Source organism: Desmodus rotundus, chromosome 2 (genome assembly GCF_022682495.2).
Source record: "Desmodus rotundus isolate HL8 chromosome 2, HLdesRot8A.1, whole genome shotgun sequence".
NCBI lineage: Eukaryota > Metazoa > Chordata > Mammalia > Chiroptera > Phyllostomidae > Desmodus > Desmodus rotundus.
The window spans coordinates 164,660,347-164,681,119 of record NC_071388.1 but is presented as its reverse complement, the minus strand read 5'-3'; the positions used below and the strand labels follow the sequence as shown (position 1 = coordinate 164,681,119).

Genomic DNA, 20,773 nt, shown 5'->3' with positions numbered 1-20,773 from the left:
AATCCTTCTAAGGAAGTGAATGGGGTGCTGAAAATGTAACCACTGTGAAAGTGGCCCCATTTGGATGTAATCTGAATTTTCTTCTCTGGCTTGAGCTATACTGTCCCCTTATCTTAAATTGGCTCTCTCCTTCTTGTAATGTGGAAGTACTGTGAAGCCACACTGCAAGCAGATAGAAGAACCATTATCCATCTGTAGGGAACACCTGTCTATATCAGTATTTTAGGAGGCTGAATGTAAATTAAATCTTATCTTTCAAAGTATCTGCTGAGGAGGAATGGAGTTATTCAGAAGAAGAGGAAAGGGTGTCCATTTCAGTTTATAGAGAAGAAGAAAGAGAGGAAGAGGAGGAAGTGGAAGTTACAGAATATGAAGGTAAACAATTCAAATAAACTAGACATAATCTGGAGTCTTGATGAGTTTTTTTCTTTCACAGATTGTTAATCTATTAACAAAAAGTGACACAAATTTAGTGAACATCTACTGGCCTCATTAGATGTATCCTCTGATGGAAACACAAGATTCAGGAACATTACCTGGGATACACACCCAATGTCTTTCTTATCTATCGTCTTACTTGGCTGTTTGAGGGGGGAAAGGCGTCACTATAGGAAGGAAAGGCTTCACACTTATAGGTGACTAACAGGGCAGGTGTCTCCACATACATTTACCCTTCCATTATACAGGACTTGGTTTCAGCATGGTGGATCGGCACAATCCTCACTGTTTGTCTAATTTCTAAGATGGGGGTAACATAAAGCAGTTTTGATACCACAATCCCTAATGTGACTTGACTCACAGTTTTTAAATTAATAAGAAATACCTTTTTTACACTTCAGAAGTCAAGGCCATGTTAGAGAGTAAAGCACTGAACACACAGGGCTTTCCTGTCTTTCCTGTATGGAGAAACCAATTGTGTGACGCCTTTGGTTAGATTAACTTGTTGTCCCCATGTTCCCATACCCGAATGAGAGTTCTCTGTGGTTTCTTAAGGCTTGAGGAAGCAGCTTTATTTCAGTGCTGGGATACCTTTTCAGTGAATGAAGACACCACTAGGTTTACTGATCAAGTCCAGCATTCTGGCTAATGCTATATATCTGAAAGAACTCTCCTAAGAAAGTTCTAAGGTTGCTCTGCTTTAAACAGAAATCAATGCGTTTCTTAACAAATTAACTCCTTTCCCAATGAAAAGATGAATAGAATGGTATATTTAGATGCCCTCAAGTACAACTCTGGCTAACAAACACTGCCCCACCCCTACTCTGCTTGGAAGAAAAGTCAATGTGAAATTCAGATGTATAGTCTTAATGGAATGGCTTGAAACAGCAAGATGGGACATGACTCCCAAGAGGAAGCCTACCAATCCTTTTGTTTCCTGGGAGAGGCCAGGATGCGGGGCATGAGTCAAGAATCTGATGGATTCGAAGAGGGCCCTATCCCTTCTAGAAATGTTTGGGAAACCAAACACAGCATGTATACAAAGGGAGTTCTCATTGCATGAATCTGATTTTAGTTTTTGACCATATGCATTATGAATTTCCTTTAGTGTTATAGATTCTAGTTAAGAGGAAAAAGCATTCTATGAAATTCTTGTTTTTATTAAGCCCAAAAGATTTAGGGAAAAGCTGGGTAGCTGTTAATTTTACTTCTGGTATAAAGATATATGTTTGTAACTGCAGTTCTCTATTCTGTAATTAACTTCATACACATAGGCTCAAAAATCATGTGAAGATGCCTGCCTCTTTTACCATACTGGCCCCCGTAAAGCGGGGGAAAATCTTGTTTCCAAGTCTTCAGTAGTTTTTTTCATATGTGATACAGGTCTTTTCCTTCATGTAAACTTATTTGTGATTCCTCAAGTATATGTGTCTGTCCCGTAGCCTTTGAATCTAGAGTGTTCTGGTTTTTTGGAACTTATCTTCAAATACGTAAAAAGCCACTGGAATTGTTTTTATGTCTTACACTTGTCCTGTTCTTCCTGTAAATACGAGCATTATTATCTTTATGGTACACCTGAAAATTAAGTTAGTGAGACTTACTCCCCATATTTTTTAAAACATACATATCTTTTAAGTAAAATGCTCTTCATTCATATTTTAAACAGGAACAACCAGGGATTTGGTACAAGTTAAACTTTTGCTATTTTAATTACCCTTTGAGCAATAAATTACAGCTAAAGTTTAACATAAAAAACACTACAACTTACCTTCTTTAAAATTGATGTCTTTAAAGTGTTAGAAGAGCCTGAAGAATATGTTGTAGAAGAAAAGCTGCACTTTATCTCCAAGAGAGTGGAAGCTGAACCAGCCGAAGGTACTCGGACTCTTGAATTAGTTCTTGCTCTACGTGACCTGTTTTTATACTCTCGTGGTTATTTATCATCTGTATTGTAAATGTTGATAAATATTGTTCCTAAATAAAAAAAATTTCTTACATTTTTATTAAAAAGAAATATAGATATTTCTACAAATGTATTTTATAATCTTTTCAAGTGCCTGAGAAGCGTGAGAAGAAAATTGTACCAAAACCAAAAATTCCTGCCAAAGTAGAGGAACCTCCACCAGCTAAAGGTACAGTTCTCACAAAGAAGTGATCCCATTGATCTTAATAGCTGTAATAATGTCTTCAATTTAACTGTCTAAATTATTGTGAGCACGTGTGTTCAAACATTTTTGCTGAATAGAGTCATAAATGTTTGTGCAAATGTGTGATCTTTTCAAAAAGTGAGTTCTTTGCCCCCAAATGATGCCACTTCTTCTGTAATTCAAACTAACATTCTTACACACAATCTTTCTGAAGTTCCTGAAGCACCTAAGAAAATTGTGTTGGAAAAGAAAATTCCTGCCGCAGTTCCTAAAAAGGAAAAGGTGCCACCAGCTGAAGGTATATTGGGGTTTACTTTATTCTCCTATAATTTTTTTTACTTTAAGTTGATACATTCTTCAAATTTTTATAACATTAACAAGAAAATAAGTATGCCGATTGTATGTTTGACTGTGTTGCCTGATGTTTTTTAAGTGCCAGAAGAGCCAAAGAAACCAATTCCTGAAAAAAGGGCCCCTCCAAAAGTGGCTAAGATAGAAGAGCCTCCCCCTACCAAAGGTAACCAAAATCCCCCAGCGTAAAGGCTAGAACCTCGTCTTGTCTTGCGTCCTCTTGCTGCTGTCTTTGGGTCACATCTTTTACATGGAGGTTATTGGTGTATGTTGGTGGCAGTGGTGTATTATTGCCTTGTCTATGGGTGGAGTATCACTTACTTGATGTGAAGTTTATTTGTGTGTACCTTGTAAATTGTTATATTCTAAAACCACAGTACTTTCTGGCTAATATTTTTTAATTCCACTTTAAGTAATATAACTCCCTAATCCTAAAATTATCTTTTAAGTGACTGAGAGGCACATGCAAATTACCCAGGAAGAAAAAGTTCATGTTGCTGTAACTAAAAAAGAGGAGCCTCCAAGAGCCAGAGGTACATGAAGCCTTTTCTGCACAGAATATTGTTCTTGTCCTTTTCTCTTGACCTCATACACTGGTTATGGGGTTGGTTGTTGTTGTGATTACTATAGGTGACGTTTTATGTTTGAAATAATGAAAATGGCAAGTCTTTTACATTTGAGTTGCTTTTACATGACTTTTGGTGGTGTGAATGAGGGAAACAATTCTTTAAAGTGAAATCTGTCTTTCAAGTGCCCGAGGAACCCAAGAGAGTTGCTCCAGAAGAAAAAGTTCTCAAACTCAAACCTAAAAAAGAGGAGGTGCCACCAGCAAAAGGTATACCAGCTTTTTCAGACATCAAAATAAGCATATAAGGATTGACACTAATATAGTGGAATTGAGACTCTTAGGAAAATAATTTAAATACACATTATAAATATGCATATGCTATTTCATATCACTTCAAAACTAAGCATTTCTAATACCAGAGAGTACTCTTTCTTCTTTCTTTTCTAAAAAAAAAAAAAAATGTGAAACTCCCCCAAACATGTGTAGATTCTTTTCCTTAAAATGTATTTGTCTTCTATTATGTCTTTATTTGTCTGTACTAAACTCATCTGCTTAAGTGTTTGTTTTGTGTGACAATCTTTGACAAAATTACAAATTTTTTAAATCTTGAATTTTCTACATTGTGCCGGTAGAGCTCATGGTAATGCCTTAGAACCAAGGTGAAGAAACTGTGTATGTAACACAAGTCTTTGTGTCCTGCTTGGTTCAGAGTCATTGTTTATGTTGTCTAGTTGCCTCTTTTAACTCTCTTATAAATACTACTTGATCTTGAGAAGTTACTCAATGTTTTTGAAGCATTAAGTAACTTAGAAAACAGTATTTATATGTATAGTAGATCCTGTTTATTTCCACATTTATTGATTATCCTTGCCACTTATGTAAAAAAGTGGAACAGCGAGCATGGTTGTGGTCATCTTTGTCCTTGGATTGTTCGTACACAATTTCTCTTAACACATATATATATATTCAAAATCTTGCAACTCACTTTTAATAATTACTCTTTTTAAAGTGACTGAAGTCAGGAAAAGAGCTGTGAAAGAAGAAAAGATATCCATTGAAGTTCCAAAACTAGAGCCTCGTCCCACTAAAGGTATATTGTGCTTTGACTAAATAATAAAATGAAGCCTGAAACTACACAGCTCTTTGTCTGCTAGCTCCTAATTTGACTCCATTCTTTATTGGTTATTGTTGACTAAAGGTGGGGAATCTAACATTTGAAATCATGAATAGCAAATGTACACTCTGTAATACCTTGATCAGCAAAGGACAGTCTGGGTCTCCCATAACCAGTGCATGAGACCACAACTCAGGAATAAAATAAAACATATTGCCATTCTCACCTAAATGGGCTTCAAATAAAATGCTACCTGTTGTCAATATTATTCTAGAAGTAACTGTAACAGAAGAAAAAGAATGGTCTTACACCCGGGAAGAAGAAACTGTTTCAGTAACACAGGAAGAGGAATATGAAGAATATGAAGAATATGATTATAAAGAATTTGAGGAGTATGAACCAACAGAAGAATATGACCAATATGAGGAATATGAGGAACGTGAGCTTGAGCATTATGAAGAGTCTAAAGAACAGGAAGAATATATCACAGGTATGAGCAAAACTGCAAACTTGAAAACACATTAAATACATGTAAATTCCCTTAGAACAGGATACAGTTTTTGATGCCCAAAGAAATTTGGAAAGAACTCCGTTTTCTTTGGCAACTTCAAAAATTTTTTTCTTGGCTAACTTCTAGAAAAAAGTCTCTATGATAATCTTATGGTTACTGTTAGATTGGGTGTTTGGAATAATCTGTTGCCCACCTCATTTTTGTTTGTACACAAAATAGTAAATGTCACTATGTTTTTTTCTGAAAAAGTTTAGGAATTTATGTTCAAGTGCCCATGATCATTCTGATACATGATCCAAAGCTGAATATTTCTCATTCTGAAGCTAGTTGTGATTAAGCATGATGGGCTATTGAGAAAATACACTAGACTCAGGTTCCCGTCATCCAACTTGACAAAGACGCCTTCAAAAGTAAAGACAGAGAAGGCTACCACAAGCAGCTGTGTTTTATCACACAGAGATCATATTTATAGGCACATAATTTTGGTTCCAAAGAATTTATTTATTTTACTCAAAGAATAAGTTCCTGTTGGAGCTTTGAAATGAGTCAGTATTATGTGTCTTAATTTCTGGTGTTTCTGAGCCTAACTTTGAGGTATTCTGTGTAGTTTTGAGGCTAACATTAAAAGCCAATACTATATAGAGAAGTTTTAACCACCATTTTGTCCACCTGAAGTGAAGTGGGAATTTTATCATGTAAGAGAGAGTTACGATGACCTAACAGAAATAAGTAGGAAGGAGGAAAGGGCAGTGTAAGCATGTTTAGGTCTTTCAGACCTTCTTCCTCTTGGACCTCTGATTCTCACACACCTCTAGAGGTAATGGTGACACTGTAGATAAAAGAGAATATTATTTTAATATATCAAGTCTATTTAAGAAATATTTTTTATTAATGCTCTCAAATCTAACATTAAATACCCTGTATGTACTTTTAAAGAACCTGAGAAGCCTATCCCCGTAAAGCCTGTCCAAGAAAAGCCGGTTCCCACCAAACCAAAGGCTCCACCCACTAAAGGTAGAGTGAGAAAAACTTTATCAGTACTAAGAGACCTGTCTTTTCTACATGTCTGTCATACCATGTACACCTGTTGAGGTGACAGTGTACAAATCGTGTGTGTTTATGGGGATGTTATGTTGTACGTCATGTTTCTTAACTTTTTATTCTTACTTCTCTTGAGAAATCTGGTTCAGGTTTTTAAATCTGTTAATATTGATATTTTAAAGTTCTGAAGAAAGCTGTCCCTGAAGAAAAAGTACCAGTGCCCATTCCTAAGAAACTCAAACCTCCACCACCCAAAGGTACTTTGCAGAGTATTAACTCCCAAAACCTCCCTCATTACTCATGTCTGTAAATGTGCTTTACTGCCTTGTCTGCTGTTCTTTGTTTTTACTAAATGTTTTGTTGTATTTCTTGGTTCTCACATTTCCATTTTTCATGTATTTTTATTTACACTATGTTCATGTGGTTGGTCTTAATGCTCTTCAATAATTAATATCTTTAAAGTGGCTGAAGAATCAAAGAAAGTTGTCGAGGAAAAAATCCGCATTTCAATTACCAAACGTGAAAAAGAACAAGTGACTGAACCAGCTGTTAAAGGTATAATAATTTCCTTGTTAGACTGGTCTTTTACAATGTCTCTTACAAAACGAAGGCAGCTATGGTCCACTTCATTTCATTGTTGTGTGACTTTTAAATTAGTTATTTGGAGAATATTGGATGAAAACATCTGTAAATACAGGATAAGACAATGCTACCTTTAAAAGAAAAAGTTACTTCAAAATAGACCCATACCTCTTTATGCAGAGGCTGCCTCCTGCCACAGGGCTGCAGTCTGTAGAGAATAGAGTGTCTGGATTTCGAGTCAGTGACCGTTCGGCACATTCCTGGTTTATCTAAATTGATGTAATGATACGACAATATTTACACAGTTTAATAACTGTCTATTCATTCTAAAGTCATTTTGAGGATTAAAAATAGAAGTTAACTCAGTGTCTAGTAATTTTTCTCCTGCTTTTTACTAAGTGTGAAGTAACTTCTCTACAATTTCAGAAAGTGTACTTATCTAGAATGTAGCATTTCAGTACAGGGTATTTCCTACAGGCAGAGATACCTGACCACTCAGCGTGATTTCACACTTGGGCTCTGCTACCTCAGACGTATTTGAGTACTTCCGTATGTTTTTATCCCAGCAAGGTTCAGAATTGTTTCTGTGGCACATCTACAGTTTTTATAGATGAGCTATTGCATATCTTTCCCATAAGAGGCACTTGCAGAATTATTCTATCTGCTTAAAGAACAACAAAGCAAGCACTGGCTGGGCGGCCTGTTTCTTTCTTTTTTTTTTCTCCCTAATTATTTTGCTACATTTTACTATTATTTATATTCTTCTTAAAAATTATTATATTTTATTAATTATGGTATTACAGTTGTCCCAATTTTTCCCCCTTTGCCTGCCCCCACCCAGCACCACCCCACTCCCTCAGAGGCAATCCCCACACCATTGCTCATGTCCTGTTTCTTACGTTAAAATTTCCTTGTACTTAATATTTCAAGTGCCCATGAAGCCCAAGAGGGTTGTCACAGAAGAAAAAGTGCTCGTTACTAAAAAGGAAGTAGCAGCACCTGTTAAAGGTACTTAATACCACTCTTTTTAATGTGTTGCTTGTCTTCTTTGGTTGAAATTCATGTTTAGTTCCATGTGCAAACTTCTTCTGTGTGAAAGGGAGAGCCTGTTCTTTCTTCTGTACAAATGGTTATGTTCCTAACATGTCTTAATTTTGTTGAGAAATTGGAAAATATCCAACCTAAAGATAATATCTTTAAAGTGCCAGAAGTACCTAAAAGACCAGAACCAGAAGAGATTGCCTTTGAAGAGGAAGCTGTAGCCCAAGAAGAGGAATATTTTGAAGAAGAATATGTGCAAGAAGAAGAGGAGTACATCTATGAAGAAGAAGACTACCTTCATAAGGAAGAGCAGCTCATGACTGAAGAAGAAGTGGTACCAGTAATTCCTGTCAAAGGTAGATTACATCTCCTGCAAAGGGACACACAGCAGCATCTCTGGAGTCTGAGTGTCTAATTGGGGCAGATTCTTACTAGCACAGGCAACCAGTTCTGTTTATTTTACAAACAGACACTTTTAGATGCTGAAGTATGATCTCTGCAGTTATTGTTGTTGTTTTACATTTTATATCTTTTTGCAACATTTCCAAAATTCTTAATAATATCTTTAAAGTGCCTGAGGTACCCAAGAAACCTGTTCCAGAGAAGAAACCTGTTCCTGTTCCCAAAAAGAAGGAAGCCCCACCAGCAAAAGGTATACCCTCATTCATATCATGGGCATATAAAAGTCTTAATCTGCGTATAAATAGTTGACTATCTTCTGATTTCAAAACCTTGTGTGTGTTGCTCTCTGTTGTTAGAAATGTTAACTGTGCTTTGTATGGATGTGTTGTTACTAGTAGTTTGAACTTACCCATACACAATATCTTTAAAGTTCCTGAGATTCCTAAGAAGCCAGAGGAGAGAGTTCCTGTGCCCATTCCTAAAAAAGAAAAGGCTCCACCAGCTAAAGGTACATCTCTTTGTAGTCCAACAGAGGGATAATGTAGTAATTTACTCACGTAGTATAACTTCATGAGCCGTATCAGTTCTTTTCCCATGATGATATTAACAATATTAATGATAATGCAAGGACCCCCCAACGGGTTATAGGAGCAGTTTACCATGCATCCATCTCTGAATTTTGCCATCGAAGCATGCTGATGCTTAATGCTTGGCTCCTCCTCTTTAGGGGAAAGTTCTTAGTGCAAAATAGACTCTTATTATAACACCAAAATGGACAAAAATCACCATCTGCTAGGTATTGTGTGTTGTCTTTATCACCAATCTTTGTTTTTTCGGTGTTGTTTTCTATTTTTATTTTTGTGAATTCCTTTGTTTGTGGCTGTTACTGTTTTCAATCTTATAATGAAATTGTGAGAATATCTATGATGCTTCAATTAAGTCCTGAAATTGCTGGGCTCTTCTCTATGGGCAAATAACATGACACTAACCCTATTTGATGTCTTTAAAGTTCCTGAAGTACCCAAGAAACCTGTACCAGAGGAGAAAGTGCCTGTACCGGTTCCCAAAAAGGTGGAAGCTCCACCACCTGCCAAAGGTACATGAACTTGCAATGTTGCAAATTTTTTTTTATTCCACATTCGCATGTGAGTAAAAATTAATTGGTTCAATTCCATGCACATACAACACTATAATATTCCTTTATGGGAAAGAAAATATTTTATTTTAAGGATAAAGTGCTTCTTGAAATACCTTGGTTATATTTTTATTACCTTATCTTAATCTTTTTGAGACTGTACATGGACTCAAAATTTGATGTTATATAAAATTTTTCTCTAAATCATTTCTTTAAAGTGCCAGAAGTGCCCAAGAAGCTTGTGCCTGAGAAGAAGGTGCCCGTTCCTGCTCCTGAGAAAGTAGAGGCTCCACCAGCAAAAGGTACCTAGCAAAAAACCATGTGTTTTTATGTTTATGTATATTTACATATGAATACCCCCATAAATTACATTTTTGAAAATTGTCTTATTTGAAATGTAAAAATCAGATGTTTTGTGATTCTTTTTCATGTCTATTGCACTAAGACATGTAAAAGAACACATTATTAAAGACAAATAATATCTTTAAAGTGCCAGAGGTGCCCAAGAAGCTCATTCCAGAAGAAAAGAAACCAACACCTGTTCTGAAAAAAGTGGAAGCTCCACCACCCAAAGGTATATTAACCTCTAGGAGAACCAGGCTGGAAAGGAAAACTTAACTGGAATTATACAGCTTCACTAATTATAATTAATGCTTGATGACGTTTACTTTGATGTCAGTTGATGCTTTATGATCACAGAATATTTGCTTTTCATGTTGTCCCATTGTTATGAATATTGTACATCAAAGTGATTCTTGTGTGGTTGAATAAATATCTTTAAAGTGCCCAAGAAACGTGAGGCAGTTCCAGTTCCTATAACTCTACCTCGAGAAGAGGAACTTCCATTTGAAGAAGAAATTCCTCCTGAAGAAGAAGTTTTACTCGAGGAAGAAGAAATTCTTCCAGAAGAGGAAATTCTTCCTGAGGAAGAGGAGGAAGTTCCTCCTGAGGAAGAGGAAGAAGTTCCTCCTGAGGAAGAGGAAGAAGTTCCTCCTGAGGAGGAAGAATTTGAACCTGAGGAAGAAGTTGTACCTGAAGAAGAGAAAGTTCTTCCAGAAGTTAAACCCAAGGTGCCAGTACCTGCACGAGGTATAGCAGCTCTTTTGGAGTCACCAAGACCTCTTTTTGTGTTGAATTTTGTCTTTCCATCTTTTTGTTCATCTCCAATTTATCTACAGTGCTTTACTCTCTATGTTGTCTACCATCTAAACCTTAGAAAACATTCCATACATGTGTGCTCTTGTTACTGTGTGTCTGTCTTGTGTATTTGTCTCTTGTAAATTATCTGAATGTCTTTTCAAATTTCATGATATGAAATGTCATTTAGTTTTTTGTGGTTTTATTGTCACTTGTCTTTTTGTTATATATACAGTATGGTGCATGTGATTTTTAATGTCTTAAAATGAATGTTTTTAAGTGCCTGAAGTGCCAAAGAAACCAGTACCAGAGAAGAAAGTCCCAGTTCCCGCTCCTAAAAAAGTGGAACCTCCACCACCCAAAGGTATACCTCCCCAAAGTGAATCCATGGTCTTCATTTACAGCTTCACCAGAAAAATTATGGTGGAACTGGGTCTTAGAAAAAATATTACATTTATAAAATAGACAGTCACATTTTTACTTCTAAAAATGTTCAGGAACACTGATATCCACTTTTCATTGGATTCAAAGCTGTATTAAGAACAAAGATGAAAGGAAATGTCCCAAAACTGCCACAAAAGTTCTACCCAATTCCCTATAATTTTATTAAGCATCATAATTTTCATGTAGATATTTTGCAATGATAAATTATCTACACAGAAAAGATACCTGAATAATATGGTAAATAAATCTTACTAAATTTCATCCTTCAACTATTTACATTAAGTGCCTTTTTAACATCAGGATGAAAAGGAAAAAGATTATGTATTTATCAAAATACTGAATAATATCTTATGTCTTCTGACATATACATATAAATGGTAGACAAGTAGGTTTTTATTTTAGCCTTGTCTTTTGTCTTCGTGCCTTGCTGTGCTACCCCGAGAAAACCCTTTAACCAATCTGATCCTCAAGCCCGTCTTGTCTGAAATGGGGATTCTACTACCAGTCCTAGTGGGCTCAGGTGTTATTGTGAGGATAAAATTAAGTACGGTATGTAGAAGCACTCTATCACTGAATAAACAGTATTCAGATTTAACAAATTCAACCAGCTCATAGTACAGGACAAAATGACTAGATTTATGCCTTAAAGTTTAATTATATTTTCTGCCAAAGATCATGGCACCACTACTTCAAATAAGCATAACCCCTCCACCAGGCTAAATAGTCATATAATCAATGAAATGATAAAGCTGAGCCTTTATTGGATTTCTTTTTTTTTAAGATTTTTATTTACCTATTTGTAGAGAGAGGGCAAGGGAAGGAGAGAAATATCAATTGATTGCCTCTCACATGCCCCCAACCCAGGCATGCGCCCTGATGGGGAATCGAACTAGCGACCCTCTGGTTCGCAGACCAGCGCTCAATCCACTGAGCCACACCAGCCAGGGCCTTTTATTGGATTTCAAGGGTTCAGAAATACTTTATAAATATTGATTTCATAAATTTCTAGTGATATTTAAATGGATAGAATGGCCTTATATTTTGTCTGAAATCTCAAATAGGTTGCTGATCCCTTGCTCTGCAAAACCTAATTATATCATAACACTTGGACTCCCACTTTGCATTACATCACTACCCGAAGAGAGTGTTGCATGTTGGTCCTTCTGTGTGTGGACTTCCTGTGTTCTCTCTTTTTTATCCCTCACAATATTCTTATCATGAAATGGTGTCTTTAAAGTGCCTGAGGTTAAGAAGAAAGTGCCAGAGAAGAAAGTGGTTATTCCTAAGAAAGAGGAAGCTCCCCCCGCCACAGGTACTGCTGTTCCCAAGCAAATTAGACACTGCCATTTTCTTTCCATCACCTGTAAAAAGTCCAAATGTCCTGTTTCAGTATTTGTTAACATAACGTGTGCTGTTGTTGTGTCCATTGCCTCGGTGTTTGTGAAACTGCAATTACAAAATAAATAATATCTTTAAAGTGCCTGTGGTGCTTAAGAAACCTGAACCAGAAAAGAAGGTGCCTCCTCCTGGTCTTAAGAAAGCAGTGGCTCCTCCTGCCAAAGGTACATCACCCAAAACAGGGCTGTGCTCTCTGTGCCGGTGTTGAACAGTGGTGCTGTCCGCGTAGGGTGTTCCACACAGACCTTTGCATTGTGTGGTCTGTCATTTGCATTTGTCATTTGTGACTCAGTTGCACCCATGTTTGTACTATGTCAATTTTTCCACTTTGTGTTTAATGTATTTTATCTTGATTCTCTATGTTGTTTCTAAAAATAAAAATACTAAAGTGATATATGTTTAAAAAGCCAGAAGTAACTAAGAAACCAGTCCCTAAAATACCATTGTTCTTCTTTAAAAAAAAAAAAAGTAGAGGCTCCAATGGTAAAAGGTAGAATATCTCTTTAGAACTTTCATCTGAAACCACAACCTCTTTATATTCGTCTCTTTAACTGATTCTGTGTTTTGTCCATGTCTCACCTTGCGCATGTGCATTCTGATATTTACTCTCTTGTGTTGAAAACAGAAAACTTGGTTTTTATGTACTCTTCTTTGGTTTTTGCATCTTAAGTGCCTAAAACAATCAATATCTTTTAAGTTCCTGAGGTACCTAAGAAGGTGGAAGAACGACGAATCATTCCCCCTAAAGAAGAGGAAGTTCCACCAGCTGAAGGTAGATGACTTTCTGAGAAAATAACATTTTCAAAGTCATCATTGTCTTAGGATTGTATAATATTTGAAGGAGGTGAATGCGCATTTCACTCCCAAAAATAAACATATTCAGACTCTACAAGTAATTATTACTTACCTAATAGAAATTATGCAGGAAAATGAAAATCAATGGAATCTTTTCTTAAATGCTTAGCCTGTTTGTTTGTTGCTTGTTTTACTTCAATAATAATCTTTGAAGGGAAACTGTATTTGTCATGGCAAATTTGTCATCAGATTACTTGATTGGCAATTGTGGGATAAACATGTCCAAGGGATATTCCAGTTAAGCCTGAGTAACAGTTAAAGAAAATCTAACTTCTACACCAAAGTGAATATTTAACTTCAAACAAGTCTACCCCCATTAAAAATAAATGATAATTTTAACTAAATTCTCTCTGAGGCCCTTTCCAATTCTAAAGCTCTGGGAAGAGCCTCACATATTTCAAAGACCTAGTAGCTTTTTTTTTTCCCCCAGCACAAATAACTCCCCTTTATTTATTTATTTATTTTTACCCTAGAGAAAAATCTTTTTTAATTTTTTTTATTTAGTTACAATTGTCTGCATTTTCTCCCCATCCCTCCACCCCACCCCAGCCAGACCCACCTCCCTCCCCCACTTCTACCCTCCCCCTTGATTTTGTCCTTGTGTCCTTTATAGTAGCTCCTATAGACCCCTCAATGTCTATTGAGTTTTCACACACTTCTGGAGGCTGAGCTATGAGTTACTTACACTGGTCAGGCACTTCAGTTTTCAGATATATCATTTTAGTCTAACATTCAAAACGTAAAAAAAAATTTACAAAACAATCATCTTTTTAAAGTGTATGAGGAGCCTGAAGAGCCTATTCCAGAAGAAGAGATCCCAGAAGAACCACCTAGCATAGAGGAGGTTGAGGAGGTGGTGCCCCCTAAAGGTACAGCTGCTTTTCATGGGCTGGATGATTAAAAGACAGCATGTTCCAAATCTCTCTCAGAATTTGTCTTTATCCACCACTCATCATTATACTTTTCTTATATCAATGATAAATTCAACATGAATTATTACTTGCACTGGAAGCTTTGTGTCCCTTTCTCCCCTCCCCCAACTTTTTCTACTGCAGCTGTAATTCAGTTAGAGTGAGAGATCACTTTTATGTTATTGGTGCTTTAATTTTTTTTTCTGGCGAGCTCCTATTGTGATACTTTCTTCTAGTTCTCAATCCTTAATTTTTTTCTGCAATATTAAGATGAGGGGAAATGTATTTCTGTGGTGCTCCCTTTTTAGAATAATTTTTACCCTCTTATTCCTAAAGACTGTGAAAATCTTTTGTATAATTGATGTTATGTTTCCTTATAGGATTTCCAGTTAATATCCTTCCCACCTTTACAGTTACTACTCCATATAAAAAATTAACATTTAGGTTGCTAATATCTTTTTTAAATAAATCAATGTTTTGTTGAGAGGGTGGTATGTGGGAGTTGTCCTGTTCATTGCATGTCATTTTCAAAATGTCCATAAAATATCTTTTAAGCACCTAAAGTGGTTAAGAAAGCAGTACCTGAAGCACCCACTCCTGTTCCTAAAAAAGTGGAGGCACCACCAGCTAAAGGTATAGCCAATACCAATTAATAATATCTTTAAATTCCCATTAGTTTTCTTTTTTAAAACAAAGTGCCTTCTTTCACTGTTTCTTTGAGTCATTTAAGTAGCCAACTTATGAAATTGAGTAAGAACTAGTAAAAACATAACTCATTCCATTTCGTTAGCCTTTTTCAGAATGTTAATGGATGAGTATGTGTATATGTGTATAAACCATTGTAGAAGTTTCTAAGTTTAAATAGCTGAGCATTTTAATGTTAATAGTACATTTTACTTCACTTAGGTATATAGCAATGAATCCCTCTTCCCCACATTCCACTCACAGATTCTATTCCATTACATAAAAAAGGTTTTCTCATGTAATTATTATCATAACTATGCCTAATATATTATTTTATAGGGGAAATGTGTTCAAAGCTTGGATAGTAACTATTTTAATTAGCTTCATGTCCTTTTGGCAATATTTAACCTCAGCATTCAAGGTTATTACAAAATGTCTTATTTTTCATCACTTTCTCACTAAGTTTAAGCTTCATTAATGCTCTTAATAGATAACATTATGCACTCCCCTACCACAGTAGACATTCTTAGCAGATATAATAGTGCCCAACAGAATATGACACATACGTCAAGCCTTAAAAAGGCAAAAAAAAAAAAGTCTTCATCAAATAAAAAATAGTAGCAGTATGCCCAATATTGGTAATTCTTGCTGTTAAAAAAAAATAGAACCAGCATAGTTTCTTTGTAGACATAGTTTCTTCTAAAGGTATGATTAGCACAAATGAGCGATTGGGAAAATATCTTTATTTCCTGTCACAGAAGTGTCTAGAGTACCAAGTGCCTTCTTAGACTGTGATTACTGTTGGTGTTGTTTCTGATGTTGTTATTTGTGTTTATTCTTGAGTATTGTCAATTGACCAAGATACCTAATATCTTTAAAGTGCCAAAGAAGGTTCCTGAGGAAAAAATACCTGTTCCTGTCCAGAAAAAAGAGGCACCTCCAGCCAAAGGTACATCTTCTCTTTTAAAACCTGAACTTCCTTTTAATCTTCTATTATTGAGACTCTTATGTTTTATGTCTCTGTGTCTCGATTGTTTTTGATGTCTTTGTCTATGAAAACTTGCTCTTAGTAGTCCTAAATATTAAAACCATATCTTTAAAGTGCCCGAAGTACAAAAGAAAGTGCCAGAAAAGAAAATCCCAGAAAAGAAAGTCCCTGTGCCTAAAAAAGAAGTGGTTCCCCCAGCTAAAGGTATTTTGGGAAAAATCTTTGATTTTCATGTATTGTTGCATGAAACCTTTTTTCCTGTTGTTTTTATTTTATATTTTGAATTAACATCTTCATTTCTTGTGTTCAAAAAAATCTCTTAAAAAAGATGCTCTTTCAGGGAGGACAGTCTTTGAAGAAAAAATATCCGTTGCCTTCCACAAAGAGGAAGTAGTAAAAGAAAGAACAGAAGTAGAACTGGTGGAAGCCCAAGTGGAAGAAGCTTTTGAAGAAGAAGAGTTCCATGAAGTTGAAGAATATTTTGAAGAAGAAGAGTTCCATGAAGTAGAAGAATTTATCAAAGTAAAAGAATATAGAATTGAAGAAGTACACAAAGTTGAAGAAACACATAGGGCAATAAAATTTTTAGAAGCTGAAGAAGTGGAAGTATATGAAAAACCCAAAGCTCCACTTAAAGGTATAGGGGAATTCTGCAGATATTGCAAATTGTCCTATCTTGTTCTAACTTTTTCTTTTAAGTACATTTCAGGTTCAGTTTGGAACACTAGAAACCCACTTATTTTCCAAGTTAGAATCATGAAATACAAAGATCAATATAGAGATTAACCACACAGAGTGTCATTTTAGCAGAAAAGATAATAGTTGATAGCTACTTATCTAAGGAGGTCACTTTATAAAATTTCTGGATTCTTTTTTAAATCCAACTAAAAATGTTACATGATCATTACAGATATCAAAATGAACTGACCAGTGTCATCAGTTGAGTTAAAAAGCAGCTCCTCAATTCAATGAGGAATTTTCAGGCAAAACAACCATTGCTTTGTTAACATTTTTCTAAATTGATAATTACTTATCAAAAGCTTGCACCAATTTTCATTAACAATATAACATTAAGGAAGTAAATGAAATGTTGGTAACAGTACCTGCATTCCAGTATAGTCTGAAGATAATCATAATACAAATAATTCTTCACAACACCACTCAAGATCTTGCACAAATTCATAATGTGTGTGTGATATGAGGGAATGTATGCGTGTACTTAATATACATAGTAAATATACAATGTAGGTGAAATTTAGCAAAACCAAGTCTTTTTTTCTGAAGTAGGTGTTATATAAATTCAAAAACATAAAGCATTTTATTAGCCTTCGTTGTACTAACTTTGATAGTAATGTTCCATAATATTTCAAGAGTTCTTTCTAAAGCAAAACACTAATATCTTTGAAGGACCTGAGATACCTGAGAAAATCATGCCTCCAAAAAAACCGCCCATTAAAGTTGTTCCTCGAAAGGAGCCACCACCTAAAGGTATTTCATTGGCAAAAAGTCACTTACCTAATTGTACATACAGTAGCGCCTTGGTTGTTTTACAAGTTCGCATTCTCCTTGATGTTTTTCCTCTGTGTTTTGGGTTTTAGTAATTTTTAAAGCAAACTAATATCTTTAGAGTGGGTGAGGGTCCAAAGGAAGAGAAGGGTACCAGAAGAGAAGTCACTGTTGTTATACCTAAAATACCCAGAGCAAATGTCCCTATTAATGAAATAGTGACCCCACATTTCCTTCTTTGGTAGTATTTGCTCATATAGTCACTAATGTGCTTATTGATAAATCCCTGTTTTCTTGTTATTAATTGTAATAAACTAGTAAATATAGATACATAGTAACTATGCTTTTAATGTCCCTGCTATGTTCATGTCTGCAAACCTCTTGAATTTCACTACAGAAATAAAAAACAATGTGTAATGATCTAATGACTAATACATACTTACATCTTTAAAGTCAGTGAAGCAATTAAGAACATTATCACCGAAAAGAAAGTACCAATTATGCCACCAAAACAAGCAGAAATAGCACCAGCTGAAGGTGTTCTGTTCATTTTTCTTAAGTTCTAACATGGGAAACACCCCTGGATTTGTTGTTGTATTTCTCATCAAAACTTAACTCTCATTAAATACTGTAATGTATTTGATAAAATGATGTCTGTACTTTATATTGTTATGTTCTGTATTCACATTTCTCTTATGCTCTGCTGGTTAAAAATCTTTATGAATGTTTAAAAGTAAAAGAAAGTATTACTACTGTCTTTAAAGTACCTGAAGCACCCAAGAAAGCTGTGGTAGAAGAAAAAGTACATCTTCCTGAAGAGCCCAAATTCCCACCAGCAAAAGGTACCTGACTCCGCTGCTTCACCACTAGTACAAAAGCCTCTTATATTCACACACTACGTATGGAGAAGAGAGAGAGCTCATTCTCCCCTCAGTGCCACGATACAACTAAGTGATGTAAACTTCAATTTATGTTCTATAACATGAACTTCCCTCCAGGAACAAAGGCCTCGCCCGAAAGTTTGTCTGGCCTTCTTCTTAAGCGATAATTAATTAAACAATATCGACCCCTCAACTTCTTTTTCAAAAATAATTTGTTTTGGAAGCTATTGTCAACTAGTTCTGGAAACAAATGAACAAGTTCCAAATTACAGTAGACAGTGCTGCTCTCCCCGAAGGGCGGGGCATTTCTGTTAAGACAAATGCAGAACTCGGCACAAGGTGATCTAGACAGATGCGTTGGCTGAGTATTTAGCTAATTTATTTTGCAATTTTTGACCTTCTCCTTGTTAGATGCTCCATTTTTGCCTTGATAGTTTATGTCCAATTATGACATTCTTAAAAATAAAACAATCAAATATCTTTAAAGCACCTGAAGTACCCAAGAAAATTGTTCCAGAAGAAAAGGTTCATGAAGCTGTTCCTAAAAAGCCTGAAATGCCACCGGCTAAAGGTATATACAGACACTGATCACAACATGAAATAACTCTTTGTTTAGTTGTTCAGGGTTTAAAGTGAATGTGTGTGAGGTTAAATCTGTGTACTTTGTTTCTTTATATTCTTAATACCTTATGTTGTCATACATAACAATTAATATACTAATATCTTTAAAGTTCCTGAGGTGCCTAAGAGAAGTGTTCTGGAAGAAAAGTCACCTCTAGTTCTTTCTGAAGACACAGCAGTGTACAGTGAGTGCAGAAAAATCAGTGATTCTCTTTGGTTTCATTTGTGTTTGTCTTCATAGCTTTTAAAAGTAAATATACCAATATCTTGTAAAAACCCAGTATGCCAGAAATATTTGGCTAAAATTAAATACTTTGAATAGCTATTAGCCTCAAAGATATTTCCTCACCAATTTAAAAAATATATAGTCTTATAACAGTGTCTGAGTTAGAAAAGTCATTTGTCTTGTTGAATCTGTTGTACTGTCTTATTAATTTGTTATGTGTACAAATGTCTTCTGCTTTGAAACAATCTATTTTCCCAGACTATGAAGTAACTAACTTCATAATAATATTTTAATTGAATTGTATAGAATCAAACACTCCACTATGATTATGTTTTTACTCTTCAAACAATTTCTAGAAACATTTTGGCAATATTGCTCAAATGACCATAGTTTTACACAGCCATTAGAACCCCAAAAGAATCTCAAGCCATTTTTCAAGTTAGCTTTCATGTAAAATTATAATTAAATAATTTGATGAGTAAAATAAAATAATAAATATTTTTATTATTTGAATAGTAACACTTTTTAATATAATACTATTCAATAATCTGAGCAGTAAAATGCTAGTAGTCAAGACTTTCTTCCATTCATTTTAATCTAAAGAATTGTCTGTTTAAACCAAATTTTTGGTCACCCTGTAATTCTAGATTGGGATAAAAGTATATACTGACTCCCTCTTTTGAATACCCTTTCTATCCTTGAGTTTGGTTATTTATCATCCACTCTTCCTTCCTAAAAGCTGAAGGAATCTTTATTTCCTTCATTTGCCTTATTTTTTTAATATTTAATTTTTTCCTGATTTTAATTCCTAAACGATTTTCATAATAATCATTTTCACATTAATTTTCACATTGATATTAAACTATGAAACCATAAACTAGATGTTGTTTAAAAATATAGGTAACTAGGTTCTTGGGAAAGAAAAAGGCTTACATGAATTTTCAATCGGTTGAATATAGAAGAATTCTCTTTGTGTAACCCAACATCAATCCTGTTCTTTATGAACAAATCCATAAAAACTAAAAGCCATAGGAAAAATTTTACCTATAAATATCTACAGAAAAAAGCAGAATGATTGTATATTCCCTTGCTAATGAATTCCTCAATTTTATCATCATGTGTATAAAATGCTGAGAGTCTTATGTCATAAAAATGGAAATGAGGCTTTTTCATAGCTAATGTGGTACTTTCTCTAATTTTTGTCTAAGTACTACTGGTAATTTGAGTGATGACTGTGTATTTTGTTTTTCTTAATACTGTTCTTCATCCACTTTGAAATGACCTTAATTGTATAAATACTAATATCTTTAAAGTTTATGAAGAAACTGAAGAATCAACCCTAGAAGAAAAAGTACTTGTGACTCATCCTCAAAAGACAAAAACCAAAGTAGCAAAAGGTATATAATATTAATGACCCAGTTGGAAGACTATTTATTTATGGCTCATTTTAAAAGCTCAATATTTACTTCACTATTTATAAATATAACTATACTCATATCTTTTAAGTGCCTGAACTACCCAAGAAAGTTGTTCCAGAAGATAATATATATGTGACTATTCCTAAAAAGAGAGAAACACCAGCAACTAAAGGTATATTTCAACAACATCGAACTTGGATGAATATCTTTGGCATCAAGACTCAAAAACTGCATGTTGTATAATTAATTCATTGTTTTTATAAGTTCTCTAATGCTAGAAGACTAATATCTTTAGAGCACCTAATACACCCAGGATAAGCAACTATGATGTGCTCCCTCAAAAGTCCTGCTCACTCGATGTACAAAGATAAACT

General features: G+C 34.9%; 1 protein-coding gene across 1 annotated transcript in view; it reads left to right on the top strand.

The window, feature by feature from the left end:
• The window catches only part of TTN (titin), a 272,029-nt gene that overhangs the window by 117,335 nt on the left and 133,921 nt on the right, over window positions 1–20,773 (top strand). The window contains exons 125-154 of the mRNA XM_053918810.1: window positions 262–375; window positions 2,233–2,313; window positions 2,493–2,570; window positions 2,800–2,883; window positions 3,019–3,102; window positions 3,386–3,469; window positions 3,688–3,771; window positions 4,514–4,594; window positions 4,893–5,108; window positions 6,066–6,143; window positions 6,353–6,427; window positions 6,633–6,725; window positions 7,683–7,760; window positions 7,955–8,149; window positions 8,365–8,445; window positions 8,626–8,703; window positions 9,205–9,291; window positions 9,549–9,632; window positions 9,821–9,904; window positions 10,114–10,419; window positions 10,748–10,831; window positions 12,149–12,223; window positions 13,007–13,081; window positions 13,941–14,033; window positions 14,631–14,708; window positions 15,640–15,708; window positions 15,862–15,951; window positions 16,088–16,384; window positions 17,155–17,235; window positions 18,018–18,095. Of these exons, the coding sequence (XP_053774785.1) occupies window positions 262–375; window positions 2,233–2,313; window positions 2,493–2,570; window positions 2,800–2,883; window positions 3,019–3,102; window positions 3,386–3,469; window positions 3,688–3,771; window positions 4,514–4,594; window positions 4,893–5,108; window positions 6,066–6,143; window positions 6,353–6,427; window positions 6,633–6,725; window positions 7,683–7,760; window positions 7,955–8,149; window positions 8,365–8,445; window positions 8,626–8,703; window positions 9,205–9,291; window positions 9,549–9,632; window positions 9,821–9,904; window positions 10,114–10,419; window positions 10,748–10,831; window positions 12,149–12,223; window positions 13,007–13,081; window positions 13,941–14,033; window positions 14,631–14,708; window positions 15,640–15,708; window positions 15,862–15,951; window positions 16,088–16,384; window positions 17,155–17,235; window positions 18,018–18,095 (3,165 nt within the window). The remainder of the gene's footprint in view (window positions 1–261; window positions 376–2,232; window positions 2,314–2,492; window positions 2,571–2,799; window positions 2,884–3,018; window positions 3,103–3,385; window positions 3,470–3,687; window positions 3,772–4,513; window positions 4,595–4,892; window positions 5,109–6,065; window positions 6,144–6,352; window positions 6,428–6,632; window positions 6,726–7,682; window positions 7,761–7,954; window positions 8,150–8,364; window positions 8,446–8,625; window positions 8,704–9,204; window positions 9,292–9,548; window positions 9,633–9,820; window positions 9,905–10,113; window positions 10,420–10,747; window positions 10,832–12,148; window positions 12,224–13,006; window positions 13,082–13,940; window positions 14,034–14,630; window positions 14,709–15,639; window positions 15,709–15,861; window positions 15,952–16,087; window positions 16,385–17,154; window positions 17,236–18,017; window positions 18,096–20,773) is intronic.